The sequence below is a fragment of the Halyomorpha halys genome, unplaced genomic scaffold, assembly GCF_000696795.3.
Source record: "Halyomorpha halys isolate HHAL.00 unplaced genomic scaffold, Hhal_1.1 Scaffold670.1, whole genome shotgun sequence".
NCBI lineage: Eukaryota > Metazoa > Arthropoda > Insecta > Hemiptera > Pentatomidae > Halyomorpha > Halyomorpha halys.
Window position 1 is genome coordinate 442,440 of NW_027106188.1, and position 17,975 is coordinate 460,414.

The window sequence follows — 17,975 nt, forward strand, 5'->3', positions numbered from 1 at the left end:
TTGGTAATTAGGAACAGTGGCTAAAATAGTGGTATGGTCAAAATCAAAAGTATGATTAAGTGTAAGCCCTGCAAAGTGGGGCGAAACGTTGGAAAATAAATAGTTGTAAACTATTTTTGTTTCACTATTGACCGCAACCCTGACTATCTTCCTATATATCAATTTTTACGGTCAACTATATATACATATATACCTTATTTTATATTGTGCCCCAATGTTTTAACCTAAATTGTAGACTTTCGTCAGGGCTTTGTAAATAAACAAGGTAACAGTATGTAACTAAACTGGAAGTCAGTCCTAAAACAGTATAATAAAAAAAAATAAAAAGCAATGTAATGAGAAGATAACAAACAATATGAAAATTATTACTTATGTATTTAAATATTGAAAAATAAAAATTAACACCATGAGTAATTTTAGAAAGATGAATTATACAGGATATTATGAAAATATATAATTAAAAATATATTTAAAAAAAAAAATCATAAGATTTTCTTCATTCTTCATCTTATAGAAAACGTGTTGCATCCATCTACAACATTGACAGTCCACTACAAGATAACTTGTAGTTTTTGTTCTTACCTTAGATGTTCACTGAGAGTTATCTCCTTGTTTTATCCAATTTATTGAAATGCGAGATTTAATGAGATTAGTATATACTGTGAATAAAGTTAGCGGTAATTACCCGTTAAGATTATGAGATAATTCATGACCATCCTAACAAAGAATGGAAAATATAAGTTATTTTGTAGTGGGCAGTAAACATATTGATTTGAAAGAGAATGGACTACATGTTAAGTAAGTTAAATTTTAAGAAGCTAAATGGTCTGTCGAACCATTGTCAGTCATTCTCAGTGTTCCTGTCTGACAGCCCTGCAAAGTGGGGTGAAACGTTGTTTTACAATAAATAGTTTTCTTTTACTATTTTGATACCTTTATTGACCACCACCGGGACTATCCTCCTACAATCTGCTTCATACGGTCAACTATCATCTTCCAACATAACTACGTTTATATTCAGTTACAATTTAGTCTTGGGCTTTAAAATTTCTGTCTATTGTTGGTGGGATAAACTACTAGTATATACATGACAAAAACGAACATTAATGAGTAAAATTATATATTAGTAATGGTTGCGTGTGTACATTTTTATCAAGTGTTGTTAACTAAATATCACTGCTCCGGAACTGTAAAAATTTTAAAATTGATTTTATTGTTTATTAAGGTATTGAGGTGAAAAAAACTTCAATTTAGAATATTATCACTATTCTATATTTGTTTGTACTACGTTTCGACATTTACCCAATATTCATGTACTATTATTTAAATATTTCTACAGTTAAAACAATTAATTTAACATTATCAGCAATTTTTTATGTATACAATTAAAACCTTACTATCAATTTTACCTCATTTTGTTAAGTGTATCTATTTCTGTTTGAAATATTGTTATATAGTCATTTTAATTCAAATTTATCACGCATTGTTTTAACAATGTCGTTCACTACTGATACATTCATCTGTCCCATTAACACAAATCAATGTTAAGTTATACTAGGCATTATCTCTTTGGACATATCAATATGCATGTGTGCTGTTTGTCTATCTACCTATTGATATGTATATATTTATTAAATTTTTATATTTAAGTTAAATATTATGTTTAGATAAATAAAATTTTATCCATTTTAGTCTCAAAACCTTTTTATTCTATTTATAAGTCCAACATTTCAGCCAATTTGGTCATCCTCAGGGATAATCTTAATACAATTTTAAAACTTAATCATTTTAAAAAAAGCAACTTCATGCAGGCTATTGTTCCTAGGTCAATCCAACAAATTACTCTAATTAGTCAATTTTCACATTAAAATAAAAATTAAAAATATTTATCACAGTCACTTTCTTTGTTAAAAATTTATCACAAATAATATTTATTTATTTTTATGGGAAAATTGACTAATTAGGGTAATTTGTTGGATTGACCTGGACAGAATAGCCTGCATAATGTTGTTTTTTTAAAATGATTTAGTTCTAAAATTGTATTAACATTGTCCCCGAGGATGGCTGAAATCTCGGAATTATAAAAAGAATAAAAATGTTTTGAGACTAAAATGGATAAAATTTTATTTATTTAAACATAATTAACCAGTCTCAAGAAATTTAAAGGTTTTAAATTAAATATTATGGTTTTGAATTGGATAATTTTATTTTTAAGTGTTATTCCTGATTCATTATGTCCCTACTTATATAGCCAGCCTATTTATTATACCTGCATAGTGTGTATTTAAGGTTTTAAGAATTTGCTCAAAAATTCATTTGCTAGATGATTGTTAGGCAATATAATTGTAATTTCTTTTTCTTTTTATGCAGAAATTATTTCTAGCTCATTTAAAATGAAATATGTGGGTGCCTACCTGTTTGTTTTGTTTTTCTATTGTTTATTTAGTTAAATATTGTTTGCTTAGACAATACTTTAAAGAAATCATTAAAACTACTTGTTATTAATTAATTTACAGATAATGACAAGTTGGAAGAAAAAAAGGCAGGACGTTTTGTGTGCACCAGTGTGTCTGAGCCAAGTGCAGCTTGGGCCCGGATGGAAGAAGGTCCTGGATCATTCAAGGCTTGGCGAGAAATGGAATTTAAAAAAGATGAGACTGATGAAGTTGTCCCTCCAGTAACAGTGGCCGGTGAAGATAAAAGCACTACTACAATTGGTTTTCAAGTTGTTAAGGATAAATAATTTATGTTTTCATTATCTTTGACTACTTAAAATACAACTGTGTTTACAGTTCCTGATTTTAGGTTATATATTTGCATTTTGAATTGTTAATTAAATTTTATTAGTTTGTATTTTTTAATTTCTTAAAGTTAAAAAAAAAATTGTACATATTTTTATAGTGTTGTCCTTTATTTATAAAGTTCAAATGATAGTTTAAATAAAAGATTGTTGTGCTCATGTTAGCTGTTTTTAATGTGTCATTGTCATTTTTCACCTAATTACCGTTCAAATTCAGAAAATTAACAAAACAATATGTATTTTTGAACAAAATTGATGTCGTAAAATGTGATAGTTGAAAGTTTTTGGAATTATCAACTTTTTTAAGGATGATCTCATAAATTATGGAAAGAATCTTTAGGAAATTTGTTTAGTTAATGCAATAATGTCGATATTAAGTTATGATAAGTGATCAATGGTGCTAGGTAAAACAATGTAATTAACAAACAATTTAACATTAAAAATATTTTCATTTGCAGTTACCTTGTTTTATGATTGAACTCCTTGATTTTTATGATATTATTTTTTTTTTCTAAAAGAAAGTTTGTTGTCTGAGATAACTAAGGTAATATTTATGCTCAAACCTTAGCATGCCTAATGATAACTATTATGATTTCCTATTAACTATTACCGAATAACTTTTAGAAATGTAGTTATGAAGTGATACTAGGCTTACCATATATTATAAAAGCCCATCTTCTGGGCTTAGAAAATCTGAGGAGGGAAAGAAAGAGAACCAGGGGAAGGAGAACTAATAATAGGCAACAATAAATGGCAAAAATAAATTGGAATAAAAATCATGTACCTATATTGAATATTCTTTATTTACATATAATATACTACATCTAAAATACAAAACTATTCATCACAAAATTCTGTCTTTCTTTTAAGCCTTCTTTGGCTTGATTTTTAAAATATTTTTTTGAATGGTTAAGACATCCATTTCTTTATAAAATTACACATAAAAAAGTGTGGAATTTCTTTTAATATTTAAAAGTTCTAATCAATAACCTTCCTCACTCTTCAGTACAAGTTGCTATTATTTAAAAAGAAAATTCCTTCCAAGGATACTACCTTGAGTTAAACCAGCAGACTGAGAAAAGTGGGATGAAGTGAGATAGGAACAGAAAATGAGAAAGTACGTGGGGATAGGAATGTACGGATTTTATATAGTAGGTCCGGGGGACAGACTCAATCAAACAGCCTGTTCTACATTGAGAAAGACTCCAGAGCAGTATATTCTATACTCTAATGAAGATAAGATAGTGTCCACCACATGATAACTTTGATGGATAGTGGAGTAGGGTACTCGGAATCCAAACTGGTGTTCTATTAGTTTATTAAATTCTAAGTTTCTTAAATCTAAAAATTTTTTTAGATGAATATTGCTCATAAAAATACAAATAAGTCCCTCAATATCTCGTAATGATCAAAATGCTGAAGTGAGAACAAATGAAGTTACCCCAATTGGGTTCTGGTTAGGGAAGCATATACATGAGAATAAACATTCATTCTTTTATAATATTATTTCAAAATTTTTTGAGACAAGGTAATTATTTATTAAATAAAACCAAAAATTGTATCCAATACTGTCTCAACACTTTATTTCTTACTAGTCCAACGTTTCGGCCATTCCAGCCATCTTCAAGGACATCTAAATATTCAACAGCTTATATTATATCTTTATTTTTAAACATGTTTAAAAATAAAGATATAATATAAGCTGTTGAATATTTAGATGTCCTTGAAGATGGCTGGAATGGCCGAAACGTTGGACTAGTAAGAAATAAAGTGTTGAGACAGTATTGGATACAATTTTTGGTTTTATTTAATAAATTCATTCTTTTGTAACTGCTGGGGGAAGAAACACTGTTTTGGTTCAGTTCATTAGTTCAATTGCCAACTAAAACCACTTTACTTAAAAGTACTGAAGCTAAACGGGACATAAAAAACTGGTAACAAAGTTATTTAAAACTACGATAAATTATGACAAAAATATTGAAGTTTGTTTTTTAAAAAGAAACTTCTTGATAACATATAAACTTCAGCTCATTAGAACCACTATGAAATCATATTAAAGATCATAGAAGCAATCAGTTTTTTTTAGGAATAGGAAAGAGTGGGGTTGGTTTGTACAAAGGGATGAAGCAGACAGGTTTTTGGTTTAATAGATATGAGATGCAGCTTCTGTACTAATCAGTACCAATTCTTTCATCTTCCATACTCTGACCTAAATGCTATTCTTCTGAGTTCCCACAATTTTTGTTAAGTAATGGGGTTGTTTGTGACTATAAATTACATTACTTCCTTGTACAACATGAGGTTCAAATATGGTTAGTTTTAAAAAACAAATATGAATTGACATTTATCTCACTCATCACTCAAATAGCAGAAAGCAGAGTTTTTGTTCTATACAGAGGCATAATCTACAAACTTTTATTTCAATGACTCAAGGACATGCTATTTTTTTTATGTAGATACAACCACCTTTTCATTAAATTAATTTATTTTGCTTTATTCTTATCACCCTAAGACTGGTGTATTTTGCCTTCTTAATCAAATAAATAATTTATTCTGTAACAGACTATATTTCCTGATTTTCAATAGTTAAGATTGAATTCAATCAGTGTTATTTTATTTGGCCCTTCCTGGCATATTGTGTGATTATCTGACAGTTTACTAACCTGCTTTAGCTACAGTGGGAAGAATGAGATTCACATTCCTTGTGTCCTCCATAAAATAAATTTTAACTATTCGAAGATTGGATTCCGACCAGCACCATTTCTGACTTGAGGATGCTAAAGTGATGCCTTATCATATTTAAATTTAGTTCATATAATGACTAAAGTTAAAACATGAGAGACAAAAGTACTAGAATTGGTCAACATTTGGAAGAATATAAATTTATCATTATTAAGAAATATTGATTAATTTATAAGAGTTAACTATTAGGCATAACCTTTTGGAAACACATTTTTATAAACAAAAATTGTGATAATATATTTAATCCTTGTAAAAATGTACAAATCTGATTCATCATTTATGGCTATTCACAGATTTATTTTCCATTTTAGAAACTAATATGAACTAAATTGACTACTTTTACAATATATCACATTTATTGGTTTAATTTTATTACATAAGAATAATAAGGTTGTTTTTGTCGAGTATTTTAATGTACCAAGTTAACATTCTAGGGTAATTTCGAATCTTGGCAGGTTGAATTTTATTTCAGGGCAGATCCATGTAAACCTCGGCCTTTCTACTTTCCCTTAGAATAGGTTGATAAGGTTATCAAAACTTGTAGGAATAACTCATCTTTTCTGCCCTAATTTGGAGGGCATAAGGGCGTTAAACTATAAAAAGAATAGCTTTCAAAAAGGAATTATCTATTTCAACTTAAATGATCGCAAATATAACCTCCTTGTACCCGATCTCTTAGAAGAAACACACTAGTGCACTCTGTCGAAATTACTTTCAATATATTCTTTACCGTATGTCAAAAATAGATCGCGCTTAGAGCCTTTTGTTAACCTATATTTTACTATCAGAATGATCAAAATTAACTTCTGTATGTGTCGATTTGTAAAATTGGTTTTGGCTGAGTGCTTCGTGGTTCCGATTAGTTGCTTATCTGCGTGATAAGCTGCCAACAAATGGTTCCAGATTTATGCTTTCCATATCCATAGTAGGTGTCATCTCTTGTAGATCTTATGTCATTTGATTTTTATGTACTTCAGTTTAAGATAACACCATTTCAAATGATGATAAATTTCCCTTAAGAAAGAATAGCTTATCAAGTGATAATGATTTGTAGTGTTTTCTTTTAAATCTAGAGTTGATGATGTGGTGCATCACTCATTTTATGTCATTTATTTACTTTTTATGAATTTTTGTTGAATATTACTTTAAATCAAAAGGTTTTATCCTATTGAAGTAACTGTTTGGCCTGTTATTAATGTTTCAGTGTTATCTTGTATTTAAAGTGTTCAATTATGTTAACTAGTTTCATCACAATTATGTGATAGACCTGCGAACTGAAATACCATACGGCTAATGTAATTACATTTTATTTCAACCAGAGTGATACATTAAATAATTGATTTTGCTTCAGATGATGTTGCTTAACTTAATATTAAAATTTTGCTTTCACCGATGCATAACATTTCCCCTTTGAAATATATAGACATTCACATTTTTTGTTATCCTTGATATAAATGAAATTACTATGAAGGAAATTAGATAGTTGATCATATATTTTTAGGATATAAGTAACAATATCTTTGCTGTAGCAAAATAAAAACTATGATAAAATAAATAGTAATTTTTGTATCTTGTATTACCAGTTGTGTTTTGGTGTTAATATCTATAATATTAAAATATTATTTAATATTTTAAGCAGATCTTTAATTTTTACTATAAATATGGGCATACAATCTATTTTAAATTTTACTAAGCTAAAAATTCAAAGCTTTTTACTTGAATTAACAGTACTCTCCTAAGTAATCATATATCAATTAACATTGTATTTCTTGTCAAGTCTTGGAAACATGAAAAAATTTATTCATTGGTGGAATTATGGTTAAGCCATGAATTATTTTGATTAATTATTAAGTTGCCAATATAGGAGTTCCCACCTCACGTTCCGATTTTTTATTCAGTTGCTTAATAGAATTGTTTTATTGGTATTTCATGTTGCCATTTAGATTTAAAATTTCTAATCAATTTAGTATTTTAAGTTTTATAATTTGTAGAGTTTATAGTCTTTTATTACAATTTCGTAAGACAATAATCGTCAAGATTTGTTACCGAATCCTGTTTGATCAGTATACTCTTTTGTAGAAGATTGAAGACATTTGTATTATTAAAGCATACTGTATCCGTCTGTAACATCTCACTGACTAATCAGTAATAAATCTATTGATCATTGAATCTCAAAAACAACAATGTCAGTAAAGTTGAAATGGCTATTACCCTTATGCTATAGATGTGCAAGATCAGTTTCAAGAATTTGCACCCTTAAGTGGTTTATAAAAAAAAATGTATTACCTAAAGAAATTAATTTTTGAATAATTCCAAAACTATTCATCTTCTGGAAGATTATAGCCACTCATTTAGAAGATTACAATTCTAAAATCATCTGTCATCATAGATAATAAATAATAAGTGGTTTAAAAAAAAAATTATTTCTAAACCAAATAGGGAAAGGTGGTTAAAATTGTCCTTAGGATGTAACTTCACTTTATATATAGTGTATATAAACTATTAAACTTCTTTATTGTTGTTTCAGATGCGATGGCAGTGAGATGAGGCGTAACCATTTGGTGGGCATTCTGCTGCTTTCTCTATTGACTTGGGTTTTTATAATATATGTCCTTTTAAGAAATCGACCTACAAGTGGTTTTGTAAGGAATATACATACATATTTTTTTGTGATATCATTTGTTATTCTAATCATTATTTTATCCTGTTCTATATAGAAACCTTGTTAATAGATACAATTATCTACAAATAAGGGAGTTTATTTATATTTACTCAAAGAGCTGATTTTATTTTACTTACAAATTTTTCTTTTTTTTTCTAAATAACTTTCGTTATTAATAATGTTCTATAAAATTTGAATTCAATTAATATAAGCCGTTTTTATCTCCTTTTATTTGCTTAGATCAAAGTTATTAATATATAAAATGAAATGATTTCTCAAACAGTATAAGAAATTGATTATATTAGTTTAGAAAAAATAACATTCCTGATGTATTCATGAGTTTTGCATTTGTATGAGCATCTATCTTGTATTATAAAACTGTAAATGAATGGAAAGTTCAAATTTATATAATCTAAAAAGATGGTGATGATGAGCCAATTAAATAAAAGGGATTTAAACCTTAAGCAGTTTCAAAACCAACATTTCAAACATTAAATAAGGTATAAAATAATGTATTAATCTTTTGTTTGTAATTTACAGTCATAAATATTGTAGTTATTTATTGAAATATCATAAGTCAGTATGACTTGAGCTGACTTTTTGAAGATAGAGGTGATGCTTAAAATAAATATATCTCATATTTTTTCAATTGCTGTGACACAAGTAAAATATTCATGGACACATCCAAGTTTTTTTAAAGGAACATTCAGAAAAAAAAATTATTTCATGCAAGTAAAGTTACTGTGCTTCTTACTTAGTTTTTCTTTATTGATTGAAGGTCCCCTCCTTGACCTAAATTTTCTAGAAATAGTTATGGAAAATATAGGAATGTTTATCGGGACTAACTTTCTTAGCATAATAATAATAATTATTGAATATGTTCTATATAGAATTTTTTTTTTAAATTGTATGATTTATCCAGAAATATTGAAACTATCAATTTTATTTTAATTTTGTTATTAATGTTTTCTACTCAGTTTTGTACTGTAATTTTTAAAGTTGGGTAGAATGTATTTCTTTTTTATTTTTACGTAATAAGTTCCTTGAAAAAAAAAAAATCCTTAGAAATTAAAACCATATTTTTATTATTAATATTCCTTTCCTTTTGCCTAACTTTTACTAAATACATAGAAAGATTAATTTTAATCTTAAAATGAGTTCTTTTAATATCAAATTTATTGTTTGAAAATCTAAATAAACTCTGAAAAAAATATTTTTCAATGAATTTTTTTTTTAATCTTTAGTGTTTGAACAGTTTGTTGAAATACCGAACAAATATTGATTATGCATTAAAAAGAAAAAATTCATTACATAATCAGCTCTTAATTTAATTTTTACTTGTAATATGTACAATTAATGTATCCTATTTTTTGTGAACAAATATTTCCTCAATCCATTAATGTTTGTTCAGATTATTAAACTAAGTTATGAACTTTAATTCTGTATAATATTCCTTAAAAATTCTGAGATTTAAAAAAATAAAGTTCTGCTTTTTCACCTTGGAAAATTAATTTACCTTCTTACTACAATTTTTTTATTGAACCACATTTACATTAGTAAATCAACTTTGCCAATGTTTCAGATTGTCTGTCTATCCATCTGCTCACATCAGTTATAGCAAAACATGAAATAGTTAACTACCACAATTTTGATTTTGATAAAACTGTTGTGATAAATTTTTAACAAAGAAGGTGACTGTGATAAATAATTTTTATTTTTATTTTAATATGAAAATTGACTAATCAGGGTAATTTGTTGGATTGACCTGGACAGAATAACGTGCATTAAGCTGACTTTTGGTTTCAGTTTTCATATAATAATGATAAAATTTCGAGTTTAAATTGGTCTAAAAATGACCAAAGAAAACAAAATTAAATATTAAAGGTATAAAGATTAATAGTAAAACAAAAATGTGACTATCATTCAAAACTTTAATGTAAGAAAAAACTTTGTACTAAATATTTTTTTAAAATAAGCCCCTAAAGATGGATATATCATCCGAAGTTTCGGCAAATTTAATGTCCCAGTTTAAAAGTAATCGAATAAAAAAATTGTAGTAAGAAGGTAAATTAATTTCCTAAAGCAAAAAAAGCAGGAAATAACATAATAAGTTTAGAAAAATAAACCACTAAAAAAAAATAAAATTCAAAAATCCTTTCAAATTCCAAACTTATTTCATTGAACCTTCTTATATATAAATGTTCTGAGTTGCAAATGTTTTTGAAATAAATTATTTTTATAGCTGGAAGCACATATATTATTATAAAAACCTTTTCACAATTTCTTTTTCCCTCCTGCGCTTCTTTTTACTTTATTTAATCATCCATCTGTTATGATAGTTTTATTGTTATTTTCTCCTTTCCTAGTTCATTTATTAATAAATATTTCAATTTGTCTTCCTCCAGGTGGTATCCCCTGATGATGGATTTAGTTTGATTCAGCTTGAAACAAATATCAAAGAAGAGCAAAAAGCTAATGCATTGCTTATGCGAAATGTAAAAAATGCTGTTCATGAACAAAGTAAGTTATAAATACATTTTTATTCTGGCTCTTTATGTCAGGAATATATTAATCATTTTAAAATCTCATTATTTTATTAAATGTAGAATAATTTTTCAGTCCTTTTTGCTCATTTTCAAGTTATCTTTATCTAACAATAAATATTTATCAACATAATAAATTAAATTATACTCTTTAGCCTTATCCTTCTTGTTTTGTCCTTCAGCCAGTTGGTTGGAGAACCTCAATATGATTCCCGATTAAGGTACACAGAGTAGGGTCTACAGTCTTTGGGTCTGTTAGTGTGTGTTAGCACCTGTAGGCTGACAGACCTCACAAATCTGGAGAAGAGAGTGGGTGAGGCGTGGCTTTCTGGTTTGAGTGATCATCCATTTTGGGTGGTCACCTATCCAAGTACTGACCATGCTTGATATTACTTAAATTTCATTACCTATTGCAAGCGTCTTAGTCCACACGGCTACTCTGGCCTCATAAAATAAATAACATCTGATAAATTAAAATCTGACGTTACTCTTTTAAATTTAAATTTAACATTAATTACTTATAACTAGTACACCCGCCTGGGAATTCTCACATTAGACGTCTTTGATAGTTGGGCTGGAATCATTACATGAGTAATTTAATTACATCTTGAATTACACCAAGACGAGCATTAAATCGTCTAAAACTTCAAACTGTTGTTTTGAAGATCAATTACACTGAAGTAATTATTAAACACAATTACAATTACTGTAGTTGTGTAAAGTAATTGCAGTTACTTCATGACCCTCAGTAATTACAATTACAATTATATGAAATTTAACTCATACATGATTCAGTTTATTTCAACATATTTCTTATGAGCTGAAATCCTAATAGTTAAAATAAATTGGAAGATCACTGATGACCGTGTATATTATTAATAAATGGAATATGGTCTGGGTGTGGTAAAAAAAAACTCAAATAGTGACAACTATTTTAATGAGCCAACGTTTTACCCCACGTTGCAGGGCTTCGTCTGGGCTAAAAAAGACAAAAACACTTAAGAACATAACATTTACTTATGTAAATCTAAAACAGTAATGAATATTTGGAAAGGTCTGAATTGCAGCCAAGCTCTACATATTTAATTATATGTAAATCTGATGTCCATAGAATGTCTCATATTTTTTAAGTATGCTCGAAAGTCCGGAATGATCAGCAGATTTTCCCCCTTTCAAGAACGTACTGGCTACTGAAAACATTTACTGGGCCTGTGTCAAATATACATTGGTATATAGACATATCTTGATTTGGTCAAGAAGAGTTTGCTGTTCTCTCACTTATTATGAGTTAAATATAGAAGCCATAACTGAATTAGATTTCAGAATCGCTATGGCGATAGTAATAATTCAAGGAAATTGAAATAACCTAAAAACTCAAACAAAGTCATATAATATTAAATAACCCATGTTGATCAGGACATTTGGAAGGTTATAATCTGATAAAAGTAAGGTTATAAATGGAATAAAAATAGGTTGTTATTGGAAGGTTATAAATGGAATAAAATTAAGTTGTTATTGGAAGGTTATAAATGGATTAAAAGTAGGTATTGTTGGAAGGTTATAAATGGAATAAAAGTAGGTTTGTTGTCTGAAATTATTTAAAATAATTTCATGCATTTTTAAAAATAGCCCAGTAAATTCCACTGAAACATTCTGCCTGGGTTGTTATTCATCGCCATCTTCAAATTTTTAAGACCTGACTAATTTTGTCTCAATTTACTAGATAAACACCAACAAAATTGTAAAAGTACATACATTTTACAATGACTTTTATTAAATATTTAGTGAGAATTTAAGAATTAAAATTGGAATTTGTCACTTCTCCATGAAATTCCCTTTCTTTTGACACCTTGTCTGTCAAAATTGATTTCTTCTTCTAGTTGGAAAAGGAATATATAGTACTATATTATATATTGTTATGTTATTTTATATAAATGACATCTTTGTAACAACATTAAAACCATAAATCCTGCCAGGTAGCCAGTTTTCATAACATTACCCTTATAACAAGAATTTTAATTATTAAATAAAAAGTAATATAACATATGAATTGATAACTTACAACATTTTGTTGTATCATTATGTAAATTGACTAAAATTTGTGATTATTAATATTATTTCATTTTCAAAATGTTTAACTCTCTGTTTTTTTTTTTTTCAGAGATTCCAGAAATAATTTGGAATAAAAAATAATTGTACACAATTTCTTAACATAAAAAATAAATTTAAATTAAAGTATCATAAATAAAAGTTATGATATTTGTTTAAGTATTCCTTAGACATCCTTCAACTGTCATATTAATAGAATTCACTCATGTTTTTGCATATTTCACCTTCATCTAAACGTGACTTTAAGGAATTTACTATTTTGAATTCAAATATCACAAAATATTTCAGCATTTTAAATTACAAAATATTTTAACTGTGTTTAAATGGACTAAAACATGCTGTTTACTCATAAAACTTATCCAAATGTAATTTAATTCACAAAATAATTTATTTTGGAAGGAAATTACCTATAAGTTGTAAATAATGATTAACTTGAGATTATAATACTTATCCTAAACTTTTTAACTCGTATTCATGTAAAAACATTTTATAATTGTACAATATAATAATTATAACCTCCTCTTTGTATAATAAACTTATAACAGGAAATATTATAATGATCTAATTTTCCATATTTTTTATTGTCATTTATTTCTCTGTTTTGTTCATGGCAACAATTCAAATTTCCAATATTTCCACCATCTCTATAGATTTAAAAATATCTCTGCAATATATAGTGGATATTCAATCTATTTATTTTTTACTTTAGTATATTGTTTACTTTATAACCTCCAAGTGGATAATTGTGATGAAAGTTTTTTTTTCATTAGTTGAAGCCAGAAGAATAGAAGAGGAAGAAAAGGCGGCAGCTATTGAAGAAACGAGAAAAGAAGATGAAAGAAGACTTCAGGTATAGGAATAATGATTTTTCATCTTAGCTTCAGACCGATAATAATTAAATTATTGTTAGAGCTCATGTCTTATTTCTGTTCTTATCTTACATAATTATTTCTATTATTTAAGGCTTAAACATTTAAAATTATCAATATGAAAATCATTAAGATGCAAAATGATCGGCTATAAAAACGGTACCTTTAAATTTATTACAATGAAGTTTATAGATGTTCAGACCTTATTAAAAAAATTTGGTGTGTTGTGCACATCACACAACTTTTACTTACCATCCTACTTATGTCCGCAAGTTTTGTGTAGATTCATGAGCTCATGTTGAATCATCGTTATTTTAAAAAAGAAAAACCTAAAGAATGGGAATATAAAAATTATGAACAAAAAATTGTTATTTTTCTGTTGCCATAAAAATTCATGTTTTAAAGTTTCTTGAGGTGGAAATAATGAATATAAATTTTGTCCATACCAAGAACACAACAGTTTAATAAAACATAATGAAGCCGTAATGCAGTCAGTAAAGATCGGATGGTCTCGACTTAGAATACATATTTACCATTAGAATTACATATTTCTATTCTCTTTGAATTATTTATCAAATTCTTTAATATTTTGTATTTAATTATTGCTAACAATAAGGCCTGGTTATTTTTTTTAATTCAAGAAAATTAAAGGTATTTGGAGAAAGATTTTGTGAAAAGTTGGGATTCAAGTCCTGTGAGACTCTTTTAATGAGGTAAAGACCTATCTGATATTAAAGACCACTTAATTATACATTGGTTCATCGTGTTTAAACGAAATTGTTTGAGCCGCTTTTGAGAAATTTATTAAAAATTAATTATGTAAAGTGGCACTTCTGGTGGGTCGATTTTAACAAAAACATTATTGTACCATCCTGGGTATATACATGGGTATCTACAGTTTCATACGACTTTTACATTTTGAACTAGACTGACCACAAACCCACACACATACAGACCATTTAGCGGGGCTTGGTTATTTGGCCTCTGAAAACTGGAATCCAGAATTTTTCACAATTGCAATATTTCTCCTTACTGTGTATTTCATTTTTTATTATGGAATACCAGATTGGCCTGGAGGATCTTACCTGGTTATTATAACAGATTTATTTTTTTAACAATTGATTATGGAGGGAGGTTGTAGTCTTGTGCAAAAGACATCCCTAACTAACAACGCTATAAATATTGAACAATTGTAAATAATAATGATGAATTAAAACAAAATAATTTTTAAGAAGAGTGAGAAAAAAAGAAGTTAATAACAAAAATAATGACATTTATAGATTTAATAAAATAAATAACTGACTTCTAATGGAAGAAATAATTAATAAAAAGTTAATTTGAGAAAAAATATATAAAATAGTAATGATAATAATAGAAATATATAGATAAATAATAAATATATATATAAAAAAAGTATAGAAGTTATAACAGGATGTCCTGCAGCAGTCTGGGCTTCAGTCTTCAGGATGAGGTTAGATTTCCTTTCCACATTGTAAATTATTTCTCCTTTAACTATCGGTAACTTGGAGTGGAATTTTATGAACCGGTTTTTGATGGTCTTCTATTGAATCCATTTGTAGCTCCTGGTGCTATTGGCTATTTCTTACAATCCAAGGGGCTTCTACCGCAATTCTTAGGACCTTATTTTGAAATTATTGTAATTTTTTCCTTATATTTCATTTTTTTGTAAGTGAAAGTAAAAATTTTAAGAATGAAAAAATTTGATTCTAGGGAACTGCAGGTGATGGTGTAGTAGCAGTTCTCGTATTTGCCTGCAACAGACCGACTGTCACCAGATGTTTGGAACAATTAATTAGGTACCGTCCTTCACCAAGTCAGTTCCCAATAATCGTAAGTCAGGATTGCGAGCATGAAGGGACAGCTCAAGCAATATCAGCTTTTTCTAGTCAAGTTTTCCACATAAAAGTAAGTACTATAACAAAGATAAAACTTTACCCTTTTAGTTTATACTTTATTATTTTTATGCAATCTTTAATTTCAATATTGATTATTTTCCATGAAGCAACCTGATCAAAGAGAAATTTTCGTTCCGCCTAAAGAAAAGAAATTCAAAGGTTACTTTAAGATAGCAAGGCATTATGGCTGGGCTCTTAATCAGACATTTAATGTTTACAACTTTACTACTGCTATTATAATCGAAGGTAAGACTCTTTTCACTACCTAAAGTCAGATTAATGAGTTGCTTTTCAATGTTTTTAAAATTTTATTTTTAACTGAAAGATCCAAGATTATGGATGATTTTTTTTTTTTTATTGGGAAAAATATATTTTTAATTCATCTTCAGTGATTGTGGACCAAACCGACTTTTTTCTTTCTTTATTATGACTAAAACTATGCATACAGACTGTGTCTGTTCTTAGTCCAGTCATTTAAGGTTCAAAAAGGGTTTTCAAGAAAGTGGTAGAAGTGTTTTTCTTTATGGTTCTATAAGTTTTTTTGGGATGCTAAAACCAAATTTTAGGTTCGCAGTTTCTCAACGAAAATAGAAAATGAAATGAAAATTTTGGAACTTTTTTCAGTTGTTTGCTCATAACTAGGAAACTAAGCATTTTTCAAATATAAATCTGTACTGATAATTAGAAAGGATTCAAGACCAAAAAATGTTCATATTGAATTAGTCATAGTCAGAATCAGAAAAAAATTCTCTATCGATTGGTATAAAGGGTTTAAGTTGTATATTATGATAATATTCTGGTTAAAACTATTGAACGGATATGTTTTTATACAGAATTTTTTGAACTTTATTTTTTGTCTCCTGAAAAATCAAGAATATGGATTTAAATCCTTTATACTTATCAGTACAGAAATATTATATAAAATTAAACAAGATTGAATTTCCTACAAAATGGATATATATTATTTGATTCCCATGTAATCTATGGCACCATTGGAGCACACTACAAAAGTAATCCAAATATCAAAGTTTCACAAATGGTGTTTTTAAGAAAAAAATATTGAAGCATTTTTCTTAATGGTTCTACAAGTATTTTTAGGGTGCTGAATCAAAATATCAGGTTTGCAACCTCGATAGCCTTTTGCTTTTTGCAAAAATAGCCAAAATTTTGGAACTTTTTTCAGTTCAGTTTTTCATTTATAGGAAACTAGAAAAGTAAGCTTTTTTCAAAGAATTATTCATTAGATTCTATGCAAAATTAAAGAAGACAAAACTTCACACAAAATTGTATCTAATTTTCATCTAACCTGGAAGCTTTACTTAGGTTGTTTTTAGGAAAAAATAAAAAAAAAACATCTCAGCGGCTGGTGACTTGGCAGATATGAAATTCGAATTCAGCACTTCTATATTTCTATGATTTCTTTTCGTAGACTTTGACAACATCCTGTATAAAACTTCGACATTTAGACCAGTTTTATAGTGGTATTGATGGTTGGGCGAAAATCAAATATAATGCCATGTTGAAGACCTCATGAAACATTTAAATATGTTTTATGATAATTTTAATTTATTAACAAATTATAATTATTAATCATACTAACCTTTCAGAGAAATGAGATTTCGGATACATACATATTTTTTTTAGATGACTTGGATGTATCTCCCGATCTTTTTTCGTATTTTCTCGCTACACTGCCTCTTTTGAAACACGATCCATCTCTTTGGTGCGTGTCAGCCTGGAATGATAATGGGAAACTTGAACTTATTGACACATCTTCGCCAGAGTTACTCCACAGAACAGACTTCTTTCCAGGTTTGGGCTGGATGATAACAAAATCTTTATGGTCAGAGCTATCTCCTAAATGGCCCCTGAGGTTTGTCATTAAAGTTATTATTTGTATCATATTTACTAAACTAGAGTATAATTAGTGAAGCAAACCCTAATGAGGTTAAGACAACATGATTATCCTGGAGCAATATACATTTTTTTCTAATAATTAATCCATGCCTCTACTCTTAAGGATCATAGGTAGTAATATAATTAGGTTGATGGTTACTTATTTGAAATATAAGCTTATATTTAAATTAAATTTAAAATTATATGCTTAAATTGCATACTTAAAATATAAGTGACTTATTCTTTTTAGGGAGTCAAACTAACTTTTTAAAGACTTAATTGATTTTTTTAAATTTGTTTTGTTTCCTCCGAGTATTTCTTTATTGCACCTCCAAGGTTCTGAACCACCACTTTGGATGAATCTATTCAATTTATCCTTATTTTAGTTAATTAGGTGAAATTTGTTTGCTTAATTCATTTTTCCATTCAGGCTGGTTT

The 17,975-nt window shown here is 27.8% G+C and overlaps 2 protein-coding genes across 20 annotated transcripts in view; both read left to right on the forward strand.

Annotated features, from left to right (window-relative positions):
- l(1)G0196 (inositol hexakisphosphate and diphosphoinositol-pentakisphosphate kinase) overlaps positions 1–3,257 on the forward strand; it is an 82,360-nt gene extending 79,103 nt beyond the window's left edge. For all 18 annotated transcript variants that reach the window (XM_024360665.2, XM_024360654.2, XM_024360642.2 and 15 more), the window contains one exon: positions 2,517–3,257. In XM_024360665.2, coding sequence (XP_024216433.1) covers positions 2,517–2,743 — 227 coding nt within the window. In that variant the 3' untranslated portion in view covers positions 2,744–3,257. The remainder of the gene's footprint in view (positions 1–2,516) is intronic.
- A 3,005-nt stretch (positions 3,258–6,262) lies between these two features.
- Mgat1 (alpha-1,3-mannosyl-glycoprotein 2-beta-N-acetylglucosaminyltransferase) overlaps positions 6,263–17,975 on the forward strand; it is a gene marked incomplete in the record, with an annotated part of 23,676 nt that continues 11,963 nt past the window's right edge. The window contains 7 exon segments of one of the 2 annotated variants that reach the window (XM_067053713.1): positions 6,263–6,467; positions 8,070–8,184; positions 10,610–10,724; positions 13,627–13,706; positions 15,457–15,651; positions 15,749–15,887; positions 17,286–17,514. In XM_067053713.1, coding sequence (XP_066909814.1) covers positions 8,086–8,184; positions 10,610–10,724; positions 13,627–13,706; positions 15,457–15,651; positions 15,749–15,887; positions 17,286–17,514 — 857 coding nt within the window. 2 annotated transcript variants of the gene reach the window in all.